Source organism: Anarhichas minor, unplaced genomic scaffold, assembly GCF_050575085.1.
Source record: "Anarhichas minor isolate MPS153535 unplaced genomic scaffold, ASM5057508v1 ptg000024l, whole genome shotgun sequence".
Classification (NCBI taxonomy): Eukaryota; Metazoa; Chordata; class Actinopteri; order Perciformes; family Anarhichadidae; genus Anarhichas; species Anarhichas minor.
In genome coordinates this window covers 14468791-14490986 of record NW_027466470.1, presented here as the reverse complement: position 1 = coordinate 14490986, position 22196 = coordinate 14468791, and the positions used below count along the sequence as shown (strand labels likewise).

Here is a 22196-nt window from a genome sequence, read left to right as displayed (position 1 = left end):
GGCTGCATACTCACACCCACACACATCCTGGTGAAGGCCACAAACATGCACAAACTAATAAGTGGGGTACAGTAGAAGACGTCATTGTTCTGGTCTCAATAAAAAGGGTAGATTCAACTAAACATGACAAACTGACCTACTTTTGAATAGTATAGAAGTTCTTAGTGCTACCATGTATAGTGATGTACATTGACAGTCATCAGACAAGGAAACTATGTGGTGCGTGTTAAGTATCTCTTGGAAAATTAGCTTTTTAAAATAAATTTGGCCAAACTCCACACTGCTGGAGGAGAGGATTGTTTTTTAATCTATACTGTGGACTTCATGTGCTCATTAGAAACGTGTTTCACTTCGTGTCACATGTTGATCTTTTAGTTCATGGCATGTGAACATTAAACATGTAAGATTAATAGCAGTAATACCTACAGGTCTACAGCTATAACTGTCCTGGCTTAAAAGCAAGCATATGTGCATTGCTGTTCTTAAAGAAAGCATTGCCTGATTGTAGTCAATCCTGCCACACTCATATGATGGCATTAAGGATTCCCATTGAAGCAGTCATAAAGAAATGATGAGAGAGTAAAATTCCTGAGTTCTTGTGTATTGTTATGTCTTTGTAAAACAGTGGTCCCTGGTGGCTATTCTGGTGAGTTGCAAGGCTAACTATCCACCTCTTAGCTTACTTGTCCACCTCGAGATTTAGCAATTTACAACACATAAGTGTGTGAGATGAATATAGCATAACGCAAAGGATATGCTATCACTGAATTAATACACACGCCTCACAAAGAAACGTTGCTCCCCAGCACAGGGCACTCCAGTAAGTTTACATTTCAAACGGATTGAATCGGTGTATACAACTGTGTGCTAACGTTAGCTAAATTAACAAACAAGGCTAGCAGTTGGCTAACGGTACCACTGCCGGCTACACGGACGTTAGACACTATCTGGTAGCGTAACGTTTAATCATTTGGTTTACAATTGGCTTCATTGGAGGCTCTGGTTTCTCCTATATTAGCATAACTAGCTATCCAGTCCGTGCTAAAGTTAGCTGTGGGAATCAGCTCCTCTGCTAGCCGGCTAATTCGATGCTAAGTGTGCTACCATAACAACTGGCCATGGGAGCATGGGTGTGAGTAGCTAACTTTAGCTGTTTTGAGATGCGTTTTTCTTCATATGTTCTTCTTCGCAGGCGGTCATGTCGGGAGTTAAAAGGAAAATAGAAGGCAACGACCCCGACTATGATGACGTTTCGCTGTTTCAAAACAGTAAGAGAAACAAAGCGGCTGAACATAATGGTGAGTTTATGATCCGAACCCTGAGACAGTGTATGTGCTTTAGTTGCATGTTGTGACACCTGACAGGTGGTTTCTTTTAATACGTGTACCTCCTGCCTCTTCAGCACGAGAAGCAGCGGTGCAGAAGATTGAAACCATCATCAGAGAGCAGTTTTCTTTGGAGATGAAGAACAAAGAGCATGAGATAGATGTGATAAGTCAGGTGACGTTATCTCCGGTCTTTTCTTCATTTCATTATACGATATTTCACTCGTTCACTTGTATCAGTAATGCAGAGATACAAAAAGTAACTTACATACTTGTTGTGTGTTTACAGTATACAGCAGAGCATTTTGGTTAAGTGTTTTTCCCATTATTTTGCAGAGACTCAATGAAGCCAGGAGGATGATGGACAAGCTCAGGGCATGCATAGTGGCTAATTATTATGCCAACGCTGGAATAACAAAGCTCCCAGAGGTAGATTCCTGTATATTGATGCTCAAGACAACTGTCAGCTGCTCTACAGTGGTGGAATAGTACAGAAGCAGCAACCCTCGTTTCTTCTGTGTCCTAGCATGTTTCTAAGAGTGACCCTGCCGTGCTGAACCATCCGGCCATCCGACGGTTCCTGGAGTCCCCATCCCGGTCCTCTTCCCCTCTCAACCAGGGCTCCGAGACTCCTTCTCTGGCCCACTCGGAGTCCGAGTCCCTCTCACAGCAAGGAGAGGGAGCTGAGAGGGACGGAGAGGGGGCCTGGAGAGAGGACGGCAGCAGGCAGGAGCGCAGACCGGGGCGCAATACAGGCAAAGTGAGTTCAAGTGACAAAGATGACGGGGTTTATTTGATGAATGCAAAGTGGTACCAGCATTAATCTTGCAGGGTTTTTTCTTTCATCGAGCTTGTAATGTTCTCCATCATTTGTCGTAGGACACGTTTGGCGTGCCGTTGTCCTTAGGAGCAGAGCAGAGGGTCACTTATCACACTGCTGGAAATGAAGCCTCTAGACTCTATGCAAAGAAGACCATTGTAGTGGGGAACGTGTCCAGGTATGTTATCAAACTAAGCAAAAGTCTTATTCACTTTGTCATCTTTCTGACTTAGTATAACGTAGAGCAGGCCTTTGTAGTTTAGGAGCATCTTAGGAAGTCATGAGACTGTTAACATGATAGAGGAACTGTTGAATATGTTTCGGATCACAGAAAGGCCTCTCCTCCTTTATTTTGATGGGTCAGAATGTTGGAAAAAACACAATCATAACATCAAAGTTTGGATTTCCATCAATCTCTTTGAAAACCGTAGACATTTGGCAAATATGTCGATGTTTCTAATTTCTCTTGTTAAAAACGATGACATGTCATAACAACGAGGTGCTGTTAGTCAAAGATACAAATATCACTGAAAGGTTCCGTTGGAAACTTTTTTTGAAAAGACTTTTCTATCATATTTGCTCAACCTGTCACTATATCCTGACAGTAGTGCGTGAGACAGATATAATATGCGAGAACAGGTTCCTCTGCCTCCTCTTAGTGCTCCTAAAGGCATTTGCAAGTTTCCACCGCTCCCGAAGGAAAACAACCAATAAGAGCCAATGAACGCAGCTGTCAATCACTGCTTGTGAATTCCGATCCAAATGTAAAAAACGAGGCAGCGCCGATCAAATGAAACAAGATGCTGTTACTGCATTACCTATTTATCACCTGTACTGTTTAGCCTTAATACTTTAAGTTTGCTCCGGCCGGTGGGCCATGCTCGGTTTTGGCTCGACTGTTTTCAACATTGCAGCCAGGTCATAAACTTTCTCATTTTACAGCTAATTGATACATTAAGATATGTTTCTGAAAATTGAGAAATAGGCAGTTTGACAGTTTGATCAGAGTTCACAAGCGGTGATTGTCAGCTGTGTTAGAGACTCGTCGGCTCTGCTTTGTTGTTTTCCTTTGAGCGTAGTAGAATGTATCTTTCTCATGCGCTACGGTCCGGGTATAGTGATAGTTTGAGCAAATATGATAAAACGTTATTTTTTATAAAATGTGTCCTGTGCAAAATGTTGATGAACTGTGCACTAGAGTGGTTGTTGTTTTGATGTAAGTTAGTGCGACTCTTCAGGTATGTCTCTCCCTCAACAGTTATTACGTGACTGTGGACTGAAGAGCTGAGACACAATTTGGTGTCGTTACAAGCCTCCTGGTGCACGCACATCATTAGGGTGGGGTCTGTGACGTCGTTTAGCACACAATGAGTCAGACTAGACGTCAACATGAACATGACCAATAGTGCTCACACCTTCACAGTGGAGTCACTCAGAAAAACACGCGCGTTTAGGTGTGTGGCTTAGCCCAAAGGTGTGTAGATTTGTGTCGCGCACTTAATTTAGGTGTCTAGAAGGAAGAGAGCTTATTGCCTCAGGCTCTGTGGTTAAGATGTCTCATTTTAGTTTTTATCTTCTAAAAGTGGCAATGGATTCAAATTTTTCCCATGGCTTTTGAATAAATGATCAGATACCTTGCGGTTCCTCAAGACCGCTTGTTTCAGTGTAACACGAAGCACATGCTATTTCTAGGAAGCTTGAATGACGAGGCCCATATTTCTTGTGCACTCTAAATGTCCTGAAGGGCTAAGCTGGAATGTCATTTCTCGTGCTCTACATCATAGGTGTGCGTATTAAGAAGGCCCCTCTGGTTGTCTTTGCTCTTTATCTCTCGCCCTCAGGTACATTCCCCCAGATAAGCGTGAAGAAAACGACCAGTCCACCCATAAGTGGATGGTGTACGTCAGGGGCTCCAGGAGGGAGCCCAGTATCGACCACTTTGTGAAGAAAGTCTGGTTCTTCTTGCATCCCAGCTACAAACCCAACGACCTGGTGGAAGTCAGGTTTGTGTGTGTCTGTTTGAGTTTGTTTGAGTGTGTTTGCACTCTTCAGTCATGCACACAGGCAGAGCTCCCCCTCTTGTTGCACAACTTAGCACTTGGGCGCTGATTTAACAGGAGAAGTCAGAGAGATCGGGACAAACGACAACTCCAATAACATTTGCCGTCACGTGGTGTGTTGCCCGTAGACACGATGTTTACTTCCAAACTGACACCATTATTCTAGGTCAGTAGTTGGCCCCGCCTCTTTCCACGCACCACTTGCGAAACTGAAGGAAGCAAGGAAACAATTTGAATAATGGCACCAGGATGCGTGATAGACTGTCGCCGTCATCGGCTCACGTTTAATAAAACAACTTTCAGACCAGCCTCTCAAGTGCTGATGTTCACACTGGGTAATTCAGACTCAGTTGTAAATTTAATAAACAGTGCCTCCTTGTGGAGATTAGGTGATACAGCTCATCCAGCTTAATGCCCATCAATCATATCTAAATATTTAAGATATTTAAGAAAAGACATATTCATTGTGCACGCACATCATTAGGGTGGGGTCTGTGACGTCGTTTAGCACACAATGAGTCAGACTAGATGTCAACATGAACATGACCAATAGTGCTCACACCTTCACAGTGGAGTCACTCAGAAAAACACGCGTGTTTAGGTGTGTGGCTTAGCCCAAAGGTGTGTCGATTTGTGTCGCGCACTTAATTTAGGTGTCTAGAAGGAAGAGAGCTTATTGCCTCAGGCTCTGTGGTTAAGATGTCTCATTTTAGTTTTTATCTTTTAAAAGTGGCAATGGATTCAAATTTTTCCCATGGCTTTTGAATAAATGATCTCTTTCATCAGCCAGCAATCCTTATCCTGAGCTGTAGCCTCCTGGCTCTTTCCGCTGACACGGCACTCACGTTGCAGAAACAGCCTCTCATAAGCTCCTCTGACTGACTCGAGTCTTCATGCCAAGTGAACCCCACACGGCCTCGCTGCTCTGTGCTCCGTCTCGACACAGCCTGCATGTAGGGGATGAACATAAGTAAGATTAAAAAAAAACAATAATGCATCACTCATAGTCTATTCTTGAATAGACACACACATGATACGCATGCACATAGACATGTCCTTGTAAGTGCTGGCAGTTGGAACAGCTTCTGTTGTGAGGGGATGAAAACCTCAAGCTTCAAAGGGGGAGAAGATGAGAGACCTTCAAAGTCATTCATTTAAATAGAAGATCAAAAATCTGGACACCTGGACCTCAAGGAACACCATAGAAAAGCCATGCTCTGATTTTATTATCTAAAACCACGATTGGATGGCGAACACTTCTGCTCTGGAAACTGCTCTTAAATCCCCTCATTATGAACAGACCTATTAAAGTCATACACTGTGCATGCCCCAGGTCTGTAGTTTGTAATTGTAGAGTGACTTGTGTACCCATAGAACCCATTTTAATTCACATATTTTAGGGTGAGAGGTCAAGGGACCCCTCCAAAAATTCAATGCCACTTTTCCCTCGCTTAAATTTTGCCGACATGTTTAGCTTTATTCAGCCCCCTTCCCGACAAGCATGACAGGGTTGGTACCGATGGATTCATTGGCTTGTTTTGTAGCTTCCTGTTTTTGTGCTGCATCCTTCATTTTTTTTTTACATCAGGCCTTTTGAATGTGTTTGTCCTCAGTGAGCCACCCTTTCATTTAACACGTCGCGGTTGGGGGGAGTTTCCTGTGAGGATCCAGATCCACTTCAAAGACCCCCGCAACAAACGCATTGACATCATCCACCAGTTAAAGGTCAGACCACATCGTGGACCACACTGCCAGTCGGCTTGTTTTCCTCTTCAGACTGAGACACGGTGTTTTTCCACATGCAGTTGTTAACTGAGCCTCTTGTTGGTGTGTCTAAGAAGTCCTTTGTGTTTGTGATGACTTCTGTACTGCCACTGGTAAATTACAAATTAGGTACTGATGATAATTTATTGTTCCCTAAAGTATACTTGTACCTACTTAATTGATTTGGGCACATTACCATGAATTAAAGTCTTTATTTGTATCTATCTGTTCTTCTGCTGCAGCTGGACAGAACATACACTGGGCTGCAGACGCTCGGGGCAGAAACTGTAAGTTATTAATGCTCCCTCTGTTGACTTTTTCCCCCTCAGAGCTTCACTCTGACAGTGAGCTATATCTGTTCCAGGTGGTTGATGTGGAGCTCTATAGGAACTCTCTTGGGGAGGACTACATCCCTCAGCCCTCTTCCTCCAAGGTGACTCACAGAGCAGCCAGCCCCACGTCGGCCACCTCCCTGGCCCAGAGTTATGGACGCTCCAGTTCTCCCATCTCACACGATGCCAGTGTAGACAAAGGTATGCACACAGAAACATTGATTGTGAAAAAGTATATTTACACTGTAGTAATTAAAGTTTTTGACCACTAGTTCCCCGTTTTTGTTTAGTATTGTACAAACGCGTAGTGGTTGAAGATCCACATTGCACACACGCAAGCATGCAGATGAAATGGTTTCATGCTGCTTTGTTGTAACATAACATTGCACCAATAAAAGCAGTGAAGAAGACAACTGCTGGCTAGTAAACCATGTATGTAAACAATGCAAGATTTCTTCACATCTGTAACTCTGTCACGAGATGCGTAACTTAACTCCAGATGAGGATAAAGGAAATCTACTCTTTCATTTCCCTTTTCGAGGTTTCATCAAAGTGGAGCCGGGGAGGTCTGCAGGTGGCCCCGGCGCCGGCCTCGCCGCCGGTGAACGTACTCCGACCCGACCCAAAGTCGCCGACAGGATCACTCTGGGTTCCCATGGCAACTCTGCCTTCCAGCCTATCACAGCGAGCTGTAAGATTGTCCCGCTGGGACACCAGCCGCCCAGCCCCGCGGAGTCTCCCAGTAAATCGTTCCAACCAATCACCATGAGCTGTAAAATAGTTTCAGGTAAATGTCTCCACCCAGTGGCCGTTTGACATTCGTGTGAATTTTTCATCGCTTTGCGTGTCGCCTAACGGCCTACTGTCAAATGTTTTTAGAAGACTCGTTTGTTTCAGATTTTACACTGATATCAAAGATGAACACCCCTAAGAAACGCTGACCGCATACACTTTTCTGTCTATATTAAACTCTGTCAGAGTTCCAAATTTCACACTATTGTTCTGTTTCCATGTATCTTGCACATTTTGTTCCCTGGCATTGGTCTTCATTCTTCACTTGGTCTAATTATTTAAAATGCAGCCATCACAAGAATAAGGGAGGAACAAGAATCCTCATGATTTCCTCCTTTTGCTGTTCCAGGCAAAAATTATAGAAATGGTCTCTGCAGGAAAAGAAATGTTTCTGCCTCATCTGACTTCTTTAAATCTGCATTATGGACAGTTTTAAGTTGGGCCAAATTGCTTGACTAGCAGGTTGCAGAAAGGAAAAAAAAAATAGACATCTATTCCTTATTAACATCCCAGTTATTCCTCTTAAGAGCCTGCGTACTTTCTTCCCCACAGGGTCTCCCATCTCCACCCCGAGCCACTCGCCGCTGCCTCGCACACCGACCACCTCGACCCCGGTCCACAGCAAGCAGAGCTCCTCATCGGTCCTCAATAACCCTTACATCATTGTTGACAAGCCTGGCCAGGTGATCGGCATGGCTTCCTCATCCGCTGCCGCCACAGGTACGCATCTCCCACTCCGTATCAAAGCGGAGTCTGAGCCGCCCACATAGAATATAGACCTTTATTTTTTTTACTTTGTACTTTCTCATCCAGCTCTTTGTACTTCTTCCCTTCTGGTTCTTTCCTATGTCTCTATCTGTTCCTGTGTTTCTCTTTTGTTCCTGTTTTGCGATCATAAAGTATGATGTGTGGTGAGCCAGCAGGTTACTATGGTGACTGAGCTGCTCTGATTTATGGCCAGATTAGGAGGGTGAGAACCCCCCCCCCCCACGCTCACAATCAAGTTCCGTATGGATTTGTGTGGGTATATGAACACGGTGTGCAATTATCTCCAAAGATGAAGCGATTGTGCGCTTTATGTATGCGTCACCCCATCGTGGAGCAGAGTCATCTAACATCACCAAGGCTATTGCATTTACTTCCTCACATCAGCAGCGTCGGTTCATGTTCCACTTAGAAGCTCTTTCCCTGAGATCGCTCGCTCTTTCTCGCCCACTCAGCCACTCCCACTCTTCCCCCACAGCTCAACCAGATCTGGCAGCAGGGCTCAAGTGTCAGTAAGGGATGTTTTTATCAAGCTGGGTGATGTGGGCGTTGTGGCTGATTCACCAATCCTGGGATAAAACAAATGTTAAATGCGGTAGGTAAGGGACGGAACTTGCTCTGCTTCAACGCCCGCGCTGAGTAACCCTGGCGGGGGAGCTGTCACCTCGCAACACAATGGCCGTGATGTCCTTTGAAAGGATGGCAAGAGCTGCAGTGAACCCTCACCAAGTCACACAGTCATCTCCTCCATGATTTATTCTCTGTGTGTTTTGTGCAAATTACTCCACAGGAAGCCCCTCAGCCAAACAGTCTGTTGCTCAAGGCGCTCGCTCTCCAGCCCCCAAAGTTCACACTGGCACCTTCCTCTCTTCAGGGATGAAGGTGAGTTGGTAGAGTCTTTAACAGAGTTGTTATAAACTGAAACCTCTCTTTTTACTGATCTCTTCCCACCACGTTGTCTTTGTCTGTCCTTATAGTGTCTGTATCTTTAACAAACCAAGGTGGTATTAATAGCAGGCCAGGGTGCTATCTTCAGCAGATGTGAATGCCTTGGCAAGCTATTTAAATGGGACATCCCTCTAAAGATGGGAGGGGGGGCTGCTGTGAGCTTTGCAAAAGCTTGTGCAGAAGCACAATTGCATGGTTCTGTTTCACTCAGTGTCAATACCCCGCTGCAAAATCCTCCCACTACCATATGCTAATCAGCCTGTCGCCATCGACAAAGAATGAAATACCATTTCACTTCCTAACTTCTGTCTCATCACAGCGGTACTCTGGTTGGCTCAGACTCTACAGTTGTTTCTGTTGTAGGTCGCTCAGCACCTACTGTGGTACCAAAGGTCAGGGCCGATGGGGAATGTAGAAACATCTCTTTGATGAATTAATGATGACACTGATTTTAAAAACTCCTCTCTAAGCTCTGCAGTCTGTAGTTTGTTGAAAAAAAATAAGTGAATCTTAATTTAGCAGTGAAAATGTGTCATTAAATGTACACCGTGATAACAGCTACACTGTTGTTGTTTTCGAGGTACGGTGGCCTTCCTGTTACAGTCCTTCTCTCCATGTGCACTCACTTGTTTTGCAGGTTATCATCAAGCAGGAGCCGGGGGAAGTTTCGACACATCAGCAGCAGATGGTTTCCACAGTAACCAGCCAGCAGCAGCAACCTGCCGCTACAGCAGCACACCAGTTTGTCGCAGTGAAGGGAGGTCACATGATCTCCATGTCGGCCCAGAAACAGGCAGGAGGGGCCACGGGGGCTACCACTAGCAAGGTCAGTCTGGCATGCCTCTTGCATCCACCCACACAGAAAGCACATCAATCATTTACACGTTAACAGTGATGTGTGTATGCTGTCATTCAAAATCTCTCTCATTTCTAGATGTTAGGCATTCCTGTGAGCTCGACGCTGCAGTCTGCGGTCAAACAGGTGGCTATCAGCAGTGGACAGATTCTGGTGGCGAAGGGCAGCCCTTCTGTGTCCAAGGTGATGGGGGGGAAGCAGGTTTTGGCTCAGGGAGTCGCTAAAGCCATCGTCAGTGGAGCCAGTGGCATCTCTGGTCAGCAGGCCGCTGCCAAGGCGGCTGGTGGTTCAAGTGGCAAGAGTGGAGGTCAGAGTTCACACACACACACACACACGATGCACAGGTTCATGTGACACTAAGGCAACACAAGCATTATTAGAACAACAATTTTGAATTCCACCAAACATTTTAAATTGGATATGCAGCTTTAGCCCAGGAAAATGTGTTTATTTTATTGTTATTGTTACTTCAATCAGGAGACTTCATTTAGAGTAAACAATGATTTATGACATGGTGCACAATGAGGTGAATATTAGACCCCATCATGACGTAGAATATTAAAGCGGGTAGTTCAGGAATATCTCCCCTTGGTTGAAGATCTGATGACGGGATGAAGAGCAGGACTGGGCACTAGATATGATGAAGACTGGAGGTGAATGGGGTGAAGGAGGGTAGCAAGGGTTCGTACTGAAATGACAACCAACAGCAGCAGAGAGAACAGTTTTCAACTTTGACAGCAATGATATGATTGGCTTAGAAAGATTGGGGCGAAATCTGGTTGTTTTAACTTAGAGTTGACGTCTGAGATTTGTGAATGATGAGTGTAAAGACGTCTTCCCGGCTGAAACTTCCGCTAAGCTTCATGTATTTGCAGTGCAAAAACAGAGGTGAGTAAATACTGTTTTTATTTTTTTTTTCTGCGTATGTCCTTAGTGATGGCCACTCTTCAGCTGCCAGCCAACAACTTGGCCAATCTGGCCAATTTACCTCCAGGCACCAAGCTCTACCTGACCACCAACAGCAAGAACCCCTCGGGGAAGGGCAAGCTGCTTCTCATCCCACAGGGAGCCATCCTCCGAGCCTCCAGTGCAAGTGAGACATGCTGCATCCGACATCGATCCTTTTAAATACAGGCATTGGCATCGTTTTCGGTTAATAGTTGTTCCCTTCTTCATACTGGTTGTAAGTCACATACTTGATATACTCCTGTCAAGCTCTTGGTGATTAGACCTTTGACCCATTTTAAGAATGTCTTGTTAGACTTGCCACCTTCTTACATCAGACTCTGCTGCACTGAATTTTTGAGTTGAGCTTTCTGGACATTTCAAGTGATTTCTCAGACGCTCCAGCAGACACACTGACACAATATCAAGCCCTCTAATGTAAAACAACATCCCGTTTAAAAAAAGTGTTTCCTGCAAGAAAAAAAACAATTGTCTTTGATTTGGGCCGTGATGATTATTTAAGTGTGTGCAGAAAGCCTGGGAATATTTCAGCATCTCGCTCTGCGCAACTGTGCCCGCTGTGTGTCTCTTACATGACTGTTTGGGAATAACTGAAACTAATTCATGAATCTGTAGGTCGGGGTCAGTGTCCCCTCAAACTGTAGCAAGCCGTGTTAACAATGTTGTTGCTCTCGGCTCATTATAAAGTTTGGCAAAAGGAAGAAACCCACTTCTGAAGTGACTCTGCAATTTGAGGCATGCTGGTGGCAGATACAGATTTTGGCTGCTCCGCTACCTTCTGGACAGTGAGTCAGTCGTAGTCATCTATTTCTTTCTGCATTTTATTTAATGTGAAATCGCAATGAGATTAAAGAGATGCAGTATCCTCTATTTTATCTAAAATACAAATTTCACAGCAGTGAACCTGCATCGCTCTGCTTCAGAATCATTAGTCGAGTACAATATGATTCAACCTATTTGAAAATTACGCAAATAGAAGATGAGCTGTAATTTGGGATAAGGAATAACAGGATTGTTTATCAGATTTGAGACCGATGTGATTATGTGACTGTCTGTAATTTAGGTCAGCAGTCCCAGAGCAGCTCATCGGCAGGCGCTGGCGCTTCTCAGACCTCCTCCTCCTCCTCTTCCTCATCCAGCAGTCTGCCTTCTAACCTCTCCTACACGTCATACATCCTTAAACAGACCCCACAGGTGGGTAGAAATGCATTTACGCTATTACACATGACATGCATACTCATAAAGAAACTCTAATTGATGTCTTTTGTGTTGTTGTGGACTCTCATTTGTGTGTATTAGAGCATTAGTGTGTATTTGCTGGCATGTGTTGAGCAGAGTTTGAAGTGCTTCATCAAAGTATGGAAACTAGAAACGGAAGGTTTATTCCCTCATGGCGTGACAGGACTCGCATGCACAGTCTGCAAACGAGGCTTCTTTTCCCTCCATTCTAGTGCAGCGGTTGAGCTCCGGTGCGTTCTTAATTAGACACATTCATTGCAGCAGCATTGATCCTGCAGTCGGCTTTAGAACAGTGCTGTCCGTGCATTTAGCCAACGTCATTTAATGAAGTGGTCTGCAGAGGCTTCCACCTACATTTAAAGTGAGGAATCTGGGCTGTGTTTCCTAATAATGATCAATCTTCAAGGTATTCTCTACAAATGTTCTCCAAATCTCCATAAACAGCTAAAGAGCTAGTGTGCGCGTGGTCATCATTCACACACACACACACACACACACACACACCAGTTCCGAGCTTACAGGATAATGCGTCGGTTTGGTAGAAGGCTAATTTTATTTTCTGTAAGCTATTCTATTATATAAAAGATGAAGCACATGATGTAATAGATGCATTTTGTACCTCCAAATATACCGTACAGCATGCTGTGAGACCATGACCATTCCCTTGACTCTGGGTTGAGTCAGAGTGATATGTTGTTGGATCTCTGCCCCATCCCTAACCCTTCTTGTCCTCAGGGCACGTTTCTGGTGGGCCAGCCAGCACAGGGTTCGGGGAAGCAGGGAGGTTCGAGTTCGGCAGGTCACGCAGCATCGTCTCCAGCAGCTGTTACCCAGCAGGCCATCCGGGTGACAGCTGGACAGAAGGCGGCTATCCTGGCTCAGGTAACGAGACCGAGAGCAGGACCGATCCTCTGTAATGTCTGATACCGATGGAAGCTGTCTTTTTTGCTTCACAATCTCCAAAAAGCCCCGTTTTTCTACAGTGAAGAGCTACAAGCACTGTCCCAGATTAACTGGCTGGTCTTTTGAGTATTCATCACTAGGGATCTCCCCGGACAATGACCAGTACAGACTAGGGATGCACTTAGTCCGATATCGATACCCAAAGCCCAGGTATCGGGACTGAAAAAGTCTGATCGGTGCATCCATCTTGAAGACCACCTTTGGTATTTGTCAGCACTTTAGCTCTCCCTGAGCACCCCTGGCTGTCCTTTGTACTGTCCTAAGTCCATGGCCTTTTAAAGGATTACCTTTAAACTCTTTCACAGACCATGTATGACCTGTAACTTATTTATATTTGAGCATTTTACTGTTTGACTTTACATACCAATGGTATCACTTGCTCCCTTTGCAATATAAGTATGTTGAGACTGTTGTTGTGAATCGTATATGTAGGGCTGGGACGACTCATCAACGTCATCAATTACAGAAATATTTAGATTTGCATGACGTGTGTCTCTTAGTTTCAGATTCATTGTGTTTTTTTTATGATTGACAGGTGGTGGGCAGCTCCCAGGGCGCACAGATGAAGTTGTCCGACGGCTCCGTTAAGACGGTCACGGCGTCTGCAGCAGGCCACTTGTCCAAGCCGGGGACGACCACATTGAGGATGACAGGCGGAGTCATCACTGCCGCTAGTTCCACCCCCGGCTCCGTCAGTGCTGCGGCAGCGGCAGCCGGTCAACAACAGGCTAGTTTCACAGTCCTCACATTCTTCTGTTTTATTCCGCCTGACAGCTGTTCATTTTTAAAAGTACTTTCAAACCATACAGCCATTACATTAACAATGGATTTGATGCATTTCTTTACGCTTGCAAACTGGTTATTTTCTTTTAAAATACCCCAGAGTGCCTTGTTTAATATCTGCCAAATACAATTTGATATGAAATATTTAATTTCATATTTTCTACATTACAAAAATAATTAGTTTGAATGGATTATTTTCATGGTGAAGTTGGATGCTTTTGCAGAAGGAATAATCCAAGTTGATACATTTTTGCTGTTATTATACTTTGGTCTGTCCGTCCATTCTCGTCCACACAATATCTGAGGAGCGCCTGCAGGCAATTTCTTCATATTTAGTACAAACGTCCATTTGCACTCAAGGATAAACTGATTTTATTTGGTGGTTTAATTTCACTGTGACCTCATAAAACACGTTTATGGCCATAACTCAAGATTTCATCGGCTAATAATGACAATTACTCACAATTGTCCAAAAGGATAAAATGATGAAGTGATGAGATTTTGGACAGACATGAATATAAACTGCAACTTGACTGGTGGGCAGAGGCATACAACCGTGAGGCGGTAATTCTAGTTTTAACTTTTGTGCAAGTGAGAGACGAATGTTCTTGTGATTTCCCACTGCAGCATGGAGACACAGAAAGCAGGAGTGTCCCAGTGAGTGCAGCAGCACGGCCAGCGCTGTGTTTGGCACAGAGAGCAGAGAGTTTGGATGGTGTGCGAGGAGCCCTAAGCAGTCCATCAGCCGTGGTCTGTGTTTGGGTGATTACAGCTTCAGAGTCAGTGGCCAGGCCTCATTAACTTGAGAAATGGAAACACACTAAAAGGCTTCCTAGAGGCTCCATCAGGCAAAAACAAATATGTAAACAGCATGTAACAGAGAAACGCGCACCGTCCTGGAGATGTTGACGCAGAAACAAAGCAGGAATACTTCACTGCTGTTCCTGTTTTGGAAAAACTGTCCTTTCAGGACCGTTAATTTAATCACGAGGACTCTCCGGGAGAGGAATTGACTCTTTTGTCTTTGAGGATTCCATAAAACCAGTGACCCGATCGGCACATCTCACTCTGGGAGTTGCACAGCACTGGAAAACAAAATATGACCAGAGCAAAGAAACGACCATTAACACTAACTTTGAAGCCACAGTGAATTCAATTTCCCAGCACTCCCTCCCTTTTTAAACACCAATGTGTATTTTTAAAATGGTTAGTCACACCAGTAATTGTCACATCATGTGCACATTATCTGTCATATAGCTGCAGAACAGATTTTTGTCTCCTCTTTGTCTTATAAAGTACGTTTTGTAAATGAAACGCGGTCAAATAAAATGACAGCGTTTGTGTTTACTTCCTGGCTGACAGCCGTGTCTCCTGTGTGTTCTCCGCAGGCTGCCGATGGCGGGAAGTCTGCCTCTCCGCACCACTCGCTCCTGGTGGCGGCCAACCAAGCGGCGGTAATCAGCGCAGCGAAAAGCGCCAGTGCCGCTGCTGGAGGCAGCCTGTCGAAGACGGCGGTGGCCGCCTTGATCAAGGGTGCTGGAAACTCCGCCACGATGACGAAGAGTGCCGCAGGTTCGACGGGAGCTGTGGTAACGGTAGCCAAAGGCATCACCAACATGCCCGTCGTCAGCATGTCCAAGGGGGCAGGCGTGGGCACGGTGGTGGGCGTGCCCAAAAGCAGCGGCACGTCATTGGTCACTGCAGCCTCGTTAGTCAGCGGAATGGCTGCGGGAGGAGGGAAGACGGCCGCCACTCTCTCAGGTATTGCAGTATGTGCGTGCAAGTTCAATTGCTTGAACAAACATGGTACAGGCCCAGCCACAAACAACTTGAATGTGTTGTTTGGTGCAGGTATGCTGAAGATCCATTCTGGAGGTTCCAGCTCCCAACAACAAACAGTCTTAACCATCCCTGCCAACCAGCTCAAGCAGCTGGGGGTAGGCCCCGGGTCTGGGGGGGTGCAGACCATACTCATGCCTGTTGGGAAAGGTGAGTAAGCAGTCTGCCTTATCACTTGTTTACATAGAGTCAAAGAGTGCATTCCAGACCTGTGTGCTCTCTGAATCACTTCTCAAAGTAGATTAAAGGCAGCTGCAATTTGAATAAAACATGAAGCAGCATTGATATTGATTGCTTTGTTGGTGTGCCACATCTTTTACAAGTTTCTGAGGAGCAAATGTTGAAATGTAACACTTTGTAGTGCAAGACTGACATTTTGTCAATACATTTGACTACAGGGTGTGATTTATTGGAGACAGACTCTGAAACATCAACTGTAGATTCTCCTCTCTGCAGTACATCATCTTCATCCTATTTACCTAATGGGCCATTGATCCAGCCTGTGTGTGTTTTCTTCTGTGTATAGTGGTGTCTAAAGGCCCGGTCTCCAGTACTCCTTCCTCCTCCTCTCCCACCACTCCTGGAGCAGCTGGAGCCTCCCCAAGTCCTGCCAGACAGGCGTCCCCCTCCCTTGCCCTGCCTCTGGCACAAGGTGAGAGGGGTCCATCCCCCGCTCCACCCGCTCCACCCACTCCCCTCTCCTCTCTCATTCTTCTCACTCTTTTACTCCCAACCTCCATTTTCCCTCAATTTTCTTCCATTCTCGTCATACTTTCTTGATACTAATAGCAATACATTACTGAGTTTTGGTACTGATGACACATTTTTCTACAAAAAACTCTTCTCAAATGTTTAATAATATAAACAAAAAGATACATTTCAGCCTCAAACTAATCGTGTGGGATTATTGAAATGAATCCCTCACTCATTGCTGTTCTGCCGTCGCTCTCTTGCTGCCACAGTGAAGACGGAGCCCGGCGCCAGCACAGCTGTCACAGCTGGTCCGTCTCCCCCGGTGACTGCTCCCGTCGCCACTTCTGTCAACGTCGCCGCCGCCGCTACCACAGTCAAGCAGGAGCAAGGGGCAGATAACGCCGCCCACGACCTCATCAAGTAAGTGCACAAACAAGTCAGGATGCACATTAACTTATCCTTAAAAGGAGAGATCATTTATCGTCTGTGAATTAAAGCTATCAAATGGCAACCAGCATAGGAATGTACGGTTTTAAGATGGTACACTTGTGATTCCTCCTCAGCACTGAACACATAGAGACCATGATGCAGCTGCTGACGGCGGTGATAAAGAAGTTCCCTCTTATTGTTCCAGATAAGAGTAAGTGAGCTTGCCTTCCACTTGGTATGCTTAAAAAAACCAACTCCGTATATTAAAAACCGACTGAAAGCTACCGCACTGTGTTTACGACAAGCTGATTAATTCTTCTGTTTGTTTGTTTAGCTGAGGACTCCCATCCATTCTGTGCCTCCTCAACAGAACAGTACTATTCCTGGACTATTGGCAAGCGCAGAGCGTCAGAGGTGACTTTTTGAGATGTGTGTGTGTGTGTGTGTGTGTGTGTGTGTGTGTGTGTGTGTGTGTGTGTGTGTGTGTGTGTGTGTGTGTGTGTGTGTGTGTGTGTGTGTGTGTGTGTGTGTGTGTGTGTGTGTGTGTGTGTGTGTGTGTGTGTGAATGATGACCAACATTTAAAATGAAGGCTGTACATTGTAGGTGCCTTTGAGTGATCATAAAGCCTCAGTGGAGTCAATGTAAAGAAATATCTTGCCATACTTCATCAAATCACGCAAGTTACAGCTGCAATAGTCTATTTTTTACTATTTTCTGTCATTTTATCGACTCATTAATATCTCAGAGCTCCAGCGGCCACTTACTAGCAGTTGCTTTCCAGGTTCCCGGGTGAGGGCGTCTATAACGTCACTTATTATTTGCATTGTTCGCAGTTTTGTTGTCTGTGTAATCTGTCTTGGTGCTGGGCCCCCTGACTCAGCGAGCTTTCTGCTTACCTCATGTCGTCCTATATATCTGGTCAGATGCGTTATCTGCCTGGTTGTCTCCTCTCATCTCTTCCTAATGGATTCACCAATAGCTCATACAGACCAGCTCATGTCGGTTCTCTTTCTCTACGACTATAAAAAGGCTCTCGGACGTGGATATTTATATCTACAGGTCACTAAAGGATAGGCTGCAAGGAAGCCTGTACCGGACCGGAGAGGTTGTGAGCACCTCAAGTCTTTGCAGACACAAGATGTCAAACTATGCAAAGCTGTGGGTTTAAGGGGTTTCAGGCTTGTTGTGCTGTTTTACATAATACATGCGTCTCTGTGTAGCTTCAGCGAGCGGTGGCGGTAAAGCGGGTCGTCCAGGATGTGTTGGACCGCTCGCCCCGCCTGCAGGCCCTCACCCCCCCAAAGACCAGAGAGGTGGCGCAGTGGTGCCGGCAGAGGGGCTACACACCACCTGACCTCGAACCCCAACGCAAGAATGACGACGAGTCCATCGAGGACATCCTCACTCAGATAGATAACGAGCCCGGTGAGTGTGTGTGTGTGTTTTTTTTGGTGCGTAGCTTCTTCACAGGGATTATGTGCTTTGCTTTGTTCACTCTGTTCAAAGTGGATCCATATTCTCCCTTCAGTGTTGCGGGTGTGGGTGTAGTGCTTCTGCGGTTACCAGTAATGTGTTTGCAGCGTCCCGGTTGCAGCGTCGGTGTTGTTGTTGTTCAGCCGCGTTGTTGTATTCACAGAGAGTTCTCATTAATTCTGTCTTTCGTCTGTAAAGGGTGAGAGACGAGGCTGCTCAGCTCAGTGAGTCACACACTTGCCTGAGCCAGACAATATGATAATCTGCGTTTGTGTTGTCCTCGTCCCTTCCTTCTTGCACAAATACCATTTTAATTGTTAAACTGGTAAAATGAGCCGATATTCTCCAAAAAGCTCCCCCATCATTCTTCTGTTAAACACACACAGCCACACGACGCCCTGCTGAGTGAAGCCCTGATGCAGCTGCTGTTGCTGCTTGTGAACTGGTGTGTTAAATGTGCGTGTGCATCGGTCCGCAGAGTGCCCGACGACCCTGAATAGTTGCGAGGAGCTGGTGCTGCGGCTGGAGCAGATGCAAGCTCTGCTGAAGACTGAACCGGAGGAGGTCGACGACAAAATCGTCGACATCGTCACCGTCACCCCTCCCTGCCACAAGCTAAAGGTCAAAGAAGAGGAGCCAGAGGCCGATTCGGAGCCCAAGTTCTTCCTGGGCCCCTGCGTGTCCGCTCAGTTTGTCAGTGAAACAGCGCAGCAAGTAAGGAACCTCTCTCTTGGGTTTTCGAAGTGGAAATGCAGGGAGAGTTTATAAATTTAAACAATAACATCATGGTATTGTGTTGCTTCTAGTAACTGAATGTTGAACTACAAGTTTTACCACGTTCTCCTGCTTTTATATAATATTTTATATCCTTCTCTTTCAGATCGGGGTAACCTTCCAGCCAGTCGAGGTGGAGAAAAATGTGTTCGCTCCAGTAGTGGAAGCCATGATTCTGAAGGTCGGTCACTCTGCAGGCTCATCAGTACCTCAGTATACCCTCGACTAGAATGATGAATATACAGCATGTCTGAGATGTGTGCACCTGCACGTCGTATCGCGTGTTTCACCTTGTGCTGTACAGGATAGTGGGTTTCTTTGTGACTAATGGTGTGTGTGTGTGTGTGTGTGTGTGTGTGTGTGTTTGTGTGCGTGCGCTCTGCAGGCTACTGAACAGTTTGCCAGCGATGTCCTGAGAGAAGCTCTGGCCGGGGCCTTCGCCAAATCCCCTCAGAACAGGTCAGCCTCTCTTCTCACTCTGTCGCTCTCTCCAACATGCAACCTGCTTCATGCTCCAGTTTTCACTTCATTCATTATATCCGAGCCGGCAGTTTGCTACTCGGATTATTCTTAACTCGTTCACAACAAGAAAGGTCTATGAATAATAATAATTGTCTCGGAACAATATCGAAATGAAGAAGTTACAGCAACTTAAATTCAATAATTTAAAGATAAACATCTGCTATCTTAATGACCTTAAATACCTCACCTGCTGAAACCAGGGAGTTGCACCTTTTTAGTTTTTTGTCATTACATGCTTTGGTTAAACATCAGTAAATTTGACCGTCTTTTCCCGCAGAGTATTTTGTTTTGCTTTGTTCCATTTGCAGGATGTAAGACAGCGGGGCACTGAACTGATATTAGAGACCTCGAAATGCTTTGATTCAGAGATTCCCTAAATATTCAGAAGCCAGCCGACTGAAACCTATTTCCTGTGTGTTGTGCCTAACTTTGTACCGTTGGGTTTTTGCAGAGCTCCACGAGAGATCACAGCTATGAACATCCACCAGGCTGTCAGTAGCGTCCCCACCTGTGACTTCATCACCAACACACACATGGGCTACCTGTCGAATGACAATTGAGGCATAACACGAATGACATTGACTGGTAACCGACACATAACAAGATGTGAGGACCGTACTGGTTAAACTCCTGAATACCATGAAGAGACTCTGTGAGCTGACTGTGTGACTATTCACACCTGGATGTAGTCCTGGATGTAGTCCTGGATGTAGTCCTGTTGCCTGAGGTTACGCAGTTATAACTAATGTACTGTATTCATTAACTTAATCATAGAAGGGCTCAGCTTGCTTCTCACAGCAGCCATAAAAACTGTTTCTAATACCCATGGTATGTTGTGACATTTTAGTCCCAGCGTATCGAGAAGCGGCATCGCGGGACATTTGATTTTGAGAGGCTGTTGCGCTCTCGCTTACCTCATAACAGGATTATTTTAACAATGAAGGGTTTCCTGCTCGACAGCCAGCGAGTCACCAGGGAAATGAAGCCAGAGTGACTCACGGGGTTAACAGACGCCACCAAGACAGCTGTTCGCTCCTTCATGCTTCACCCCCGCGGTCGCAGATTCAGTTTACCAACAGAGGTGAACCACAGATTTACAACAAGTCTGAAGCACTAATGAACATCTGAGTGTTGGAGTTCTCTATCAGTCACATTGATAGCAGTGTCAGGCGGGCGCTTTGGGCAAAGGAAAGAGAGATTCTTCCAAAAGTGCCATTGCTATGGCAACCAATGAATCCTTTGATGTGTTACCTGGCAGAGGTAATCATGGTTCTTACAATACCGCTTTTTTTTTTATTTTATTTTTTATTTTTTTTAAAGGCTCTTCAGAAGAGGCGACTGCTTCATGTTTGTTATTTTCTAAGTCGCAGACAGATTCTGAAGGTGATGAAACATCCGATGTTTGACTCTTAACTAGACACAGCTGATCGTCTGATGAACACATCGTACTGTCTCCATGAAATCAATTCTCTCTCGATATTTATCTCCTCTCCTTCGTGAATCCGGTCTGATAGCCAGTTGAAAGTGCTTTTAAGTGTTCTGGTTAACAACCATGACGTATCAATCATGTGATGTGCACAGTGTATATGACCAATATGAAATAGATGGTGTTTTCCAATCCTGTTGTATTTTTTTATCTAATAACAATAACTGCGAACAGTGATGCCCTAACAGTAGTGAGTGAGTGTGTGTGTGTGTGTCTGTGTGTATGGAACTGTGTGGATAGTGGATGTAGTCGTCACAGAAGTGAATTCATTTGATGGTAAGTGAGTGCTCGTGTGTGTGTGTGTGTGTGTGTGTGTGTGTTTCGTCGGCGTATGTAGTGTAATCCTGTTTCATTTGGAGCTTTGCATTGTGGGAATGTGTGGATGATTGGACGAGTGGAAGTGTTTTGGCCCGAGTGGTTGTGATGCCTGTTCAACCAAATTAGTGTAGACGGTTACCCAAGCATTGTATTTTCATGTTTCAGTGCAAACCAAAAATATAATCAATATTCTTGTAATAAACAAAGAGAAACTCCAGCCGAGCTGTTTCTTGCCAACGAGAGTCGTGTTGAACTTGTTTGTTTGCGTTGGATTGTTTTTTTATGAAACATAATCAGGATAGATTGTGAACAATGAACTGGAGAGTCTCTTGATTGTGATGGAGGCCGCCGTCATACTCCAGAGTTAAAGGGCCACGTGTTCTCACTAGAGCCATGACAGTTTGGTTTAATGAGACCCGGTTCTCAAATATCTGTTTCTGAATATTTCTGCAGCCACCCAGAAACCATTGAGGCGACTCTGACGCTGGTGTCTATCTTCTCACCTAATTCTAGCACAGAATACAAATAAGCATATCTAACATAAAATACCTTAAACTACTTCTCTAAATCAAATTGCAAAGCTGTTAGCACCACGAATAATATTCCATTCACCTCTATTGTATTTGTTTTAGGCAGAAATCTTAAACCAAAACCATCTGCGTAGCGAGACGCTGCTACCACTAGCAGGAAGTGACGACGTGCTTTTTGTTTCTGGTAGGTTGTCTGTTCGTAGCCCTTTGTATCTCAGGAACGCCTCGAGGGAATCACATTGCATCTGGACCAAATACCCACTTGGACTCGAGGAGGAACTGACTCGATTTTTGGTGGTTTAAAAGTCACTATGACCTCACAAACCATGTTTTTTGCAAAATAATTCCCATGCTTATTATGACAGTTTAACACAAATGACTAATAGGATGCAAACTGCAACGTGATTGGTTGGTGAAGGCACGTTTGAATGTGCTGACCCGTGAGCACTGAATATAAAGAGAATCTAAGTACCATGTTATTCTCCCTATTACTTTACTTTTAACTAAAACAATTATTT

The 22196-nt window shown here is 45.1% G+C and overlaps 1 protein-coding gene across 3 annotated transcripts; it reads left to right on the top strand.

Annotated features, from left to right (window-relative positions):
- Positions 1-652: 652 nt before the first annotated feature.
- yeats2 (YEATS domain containing 2) lies at positions 653-21390 on the top strand. 3 transcript variants are annotated; one of them, XM_076098083.1, is made up of 31 exons: positions 653-820; positions 1193-1298; positions 1403-1500; positions 1662-1754; positions 1852-2085; positions 2205-2323; positions 3987-4148; positions 5819-5930; positions 6212-6256; positions 6334-6502; positions 6843-7088; positions 7646-7813; positions 8649-8740; positions 9444-9632; positions 9741-9969; positions 10597-10755; positions 11692-11822; positions 12603-12749; positions 13366-13557; positions 14241-14375; positions 15002-15374; positions 15465-15602; positions 15979-16104; positions 16415-16565; positions 16709-16785; positions 16909-16988; positions 17796-18000; positions 18527-18762; positions 18929-19003; positions 19208-19281; positions 19796-21390. In XM_076098083.1, exons 2-31 carry the CDS (start codon positions 1199-1201, stop codon positions 19902-19904), a joined length of 4464 nt encoding a protein of 1487 aa, XP_075954198.1. In that variant the 5' UTR covers positions 653-820; positions 1193-1198; the 3' UTR covers positions 19905-21390. The 3 variants fall into 3 exon arrangements, with proteins under 3 accessions (XP_075954198.1, XP_075954200.1, XP_075954199.1); XM_076098085.1 differs by lacking the exon at positions 14241-14375; XM_076098084.1 differs by lacking the exon at positions 653-820 and having other exon boundaries at positions 875-1298.
- Positions 21391-22196: the final 806 nt, after the last annotated feature.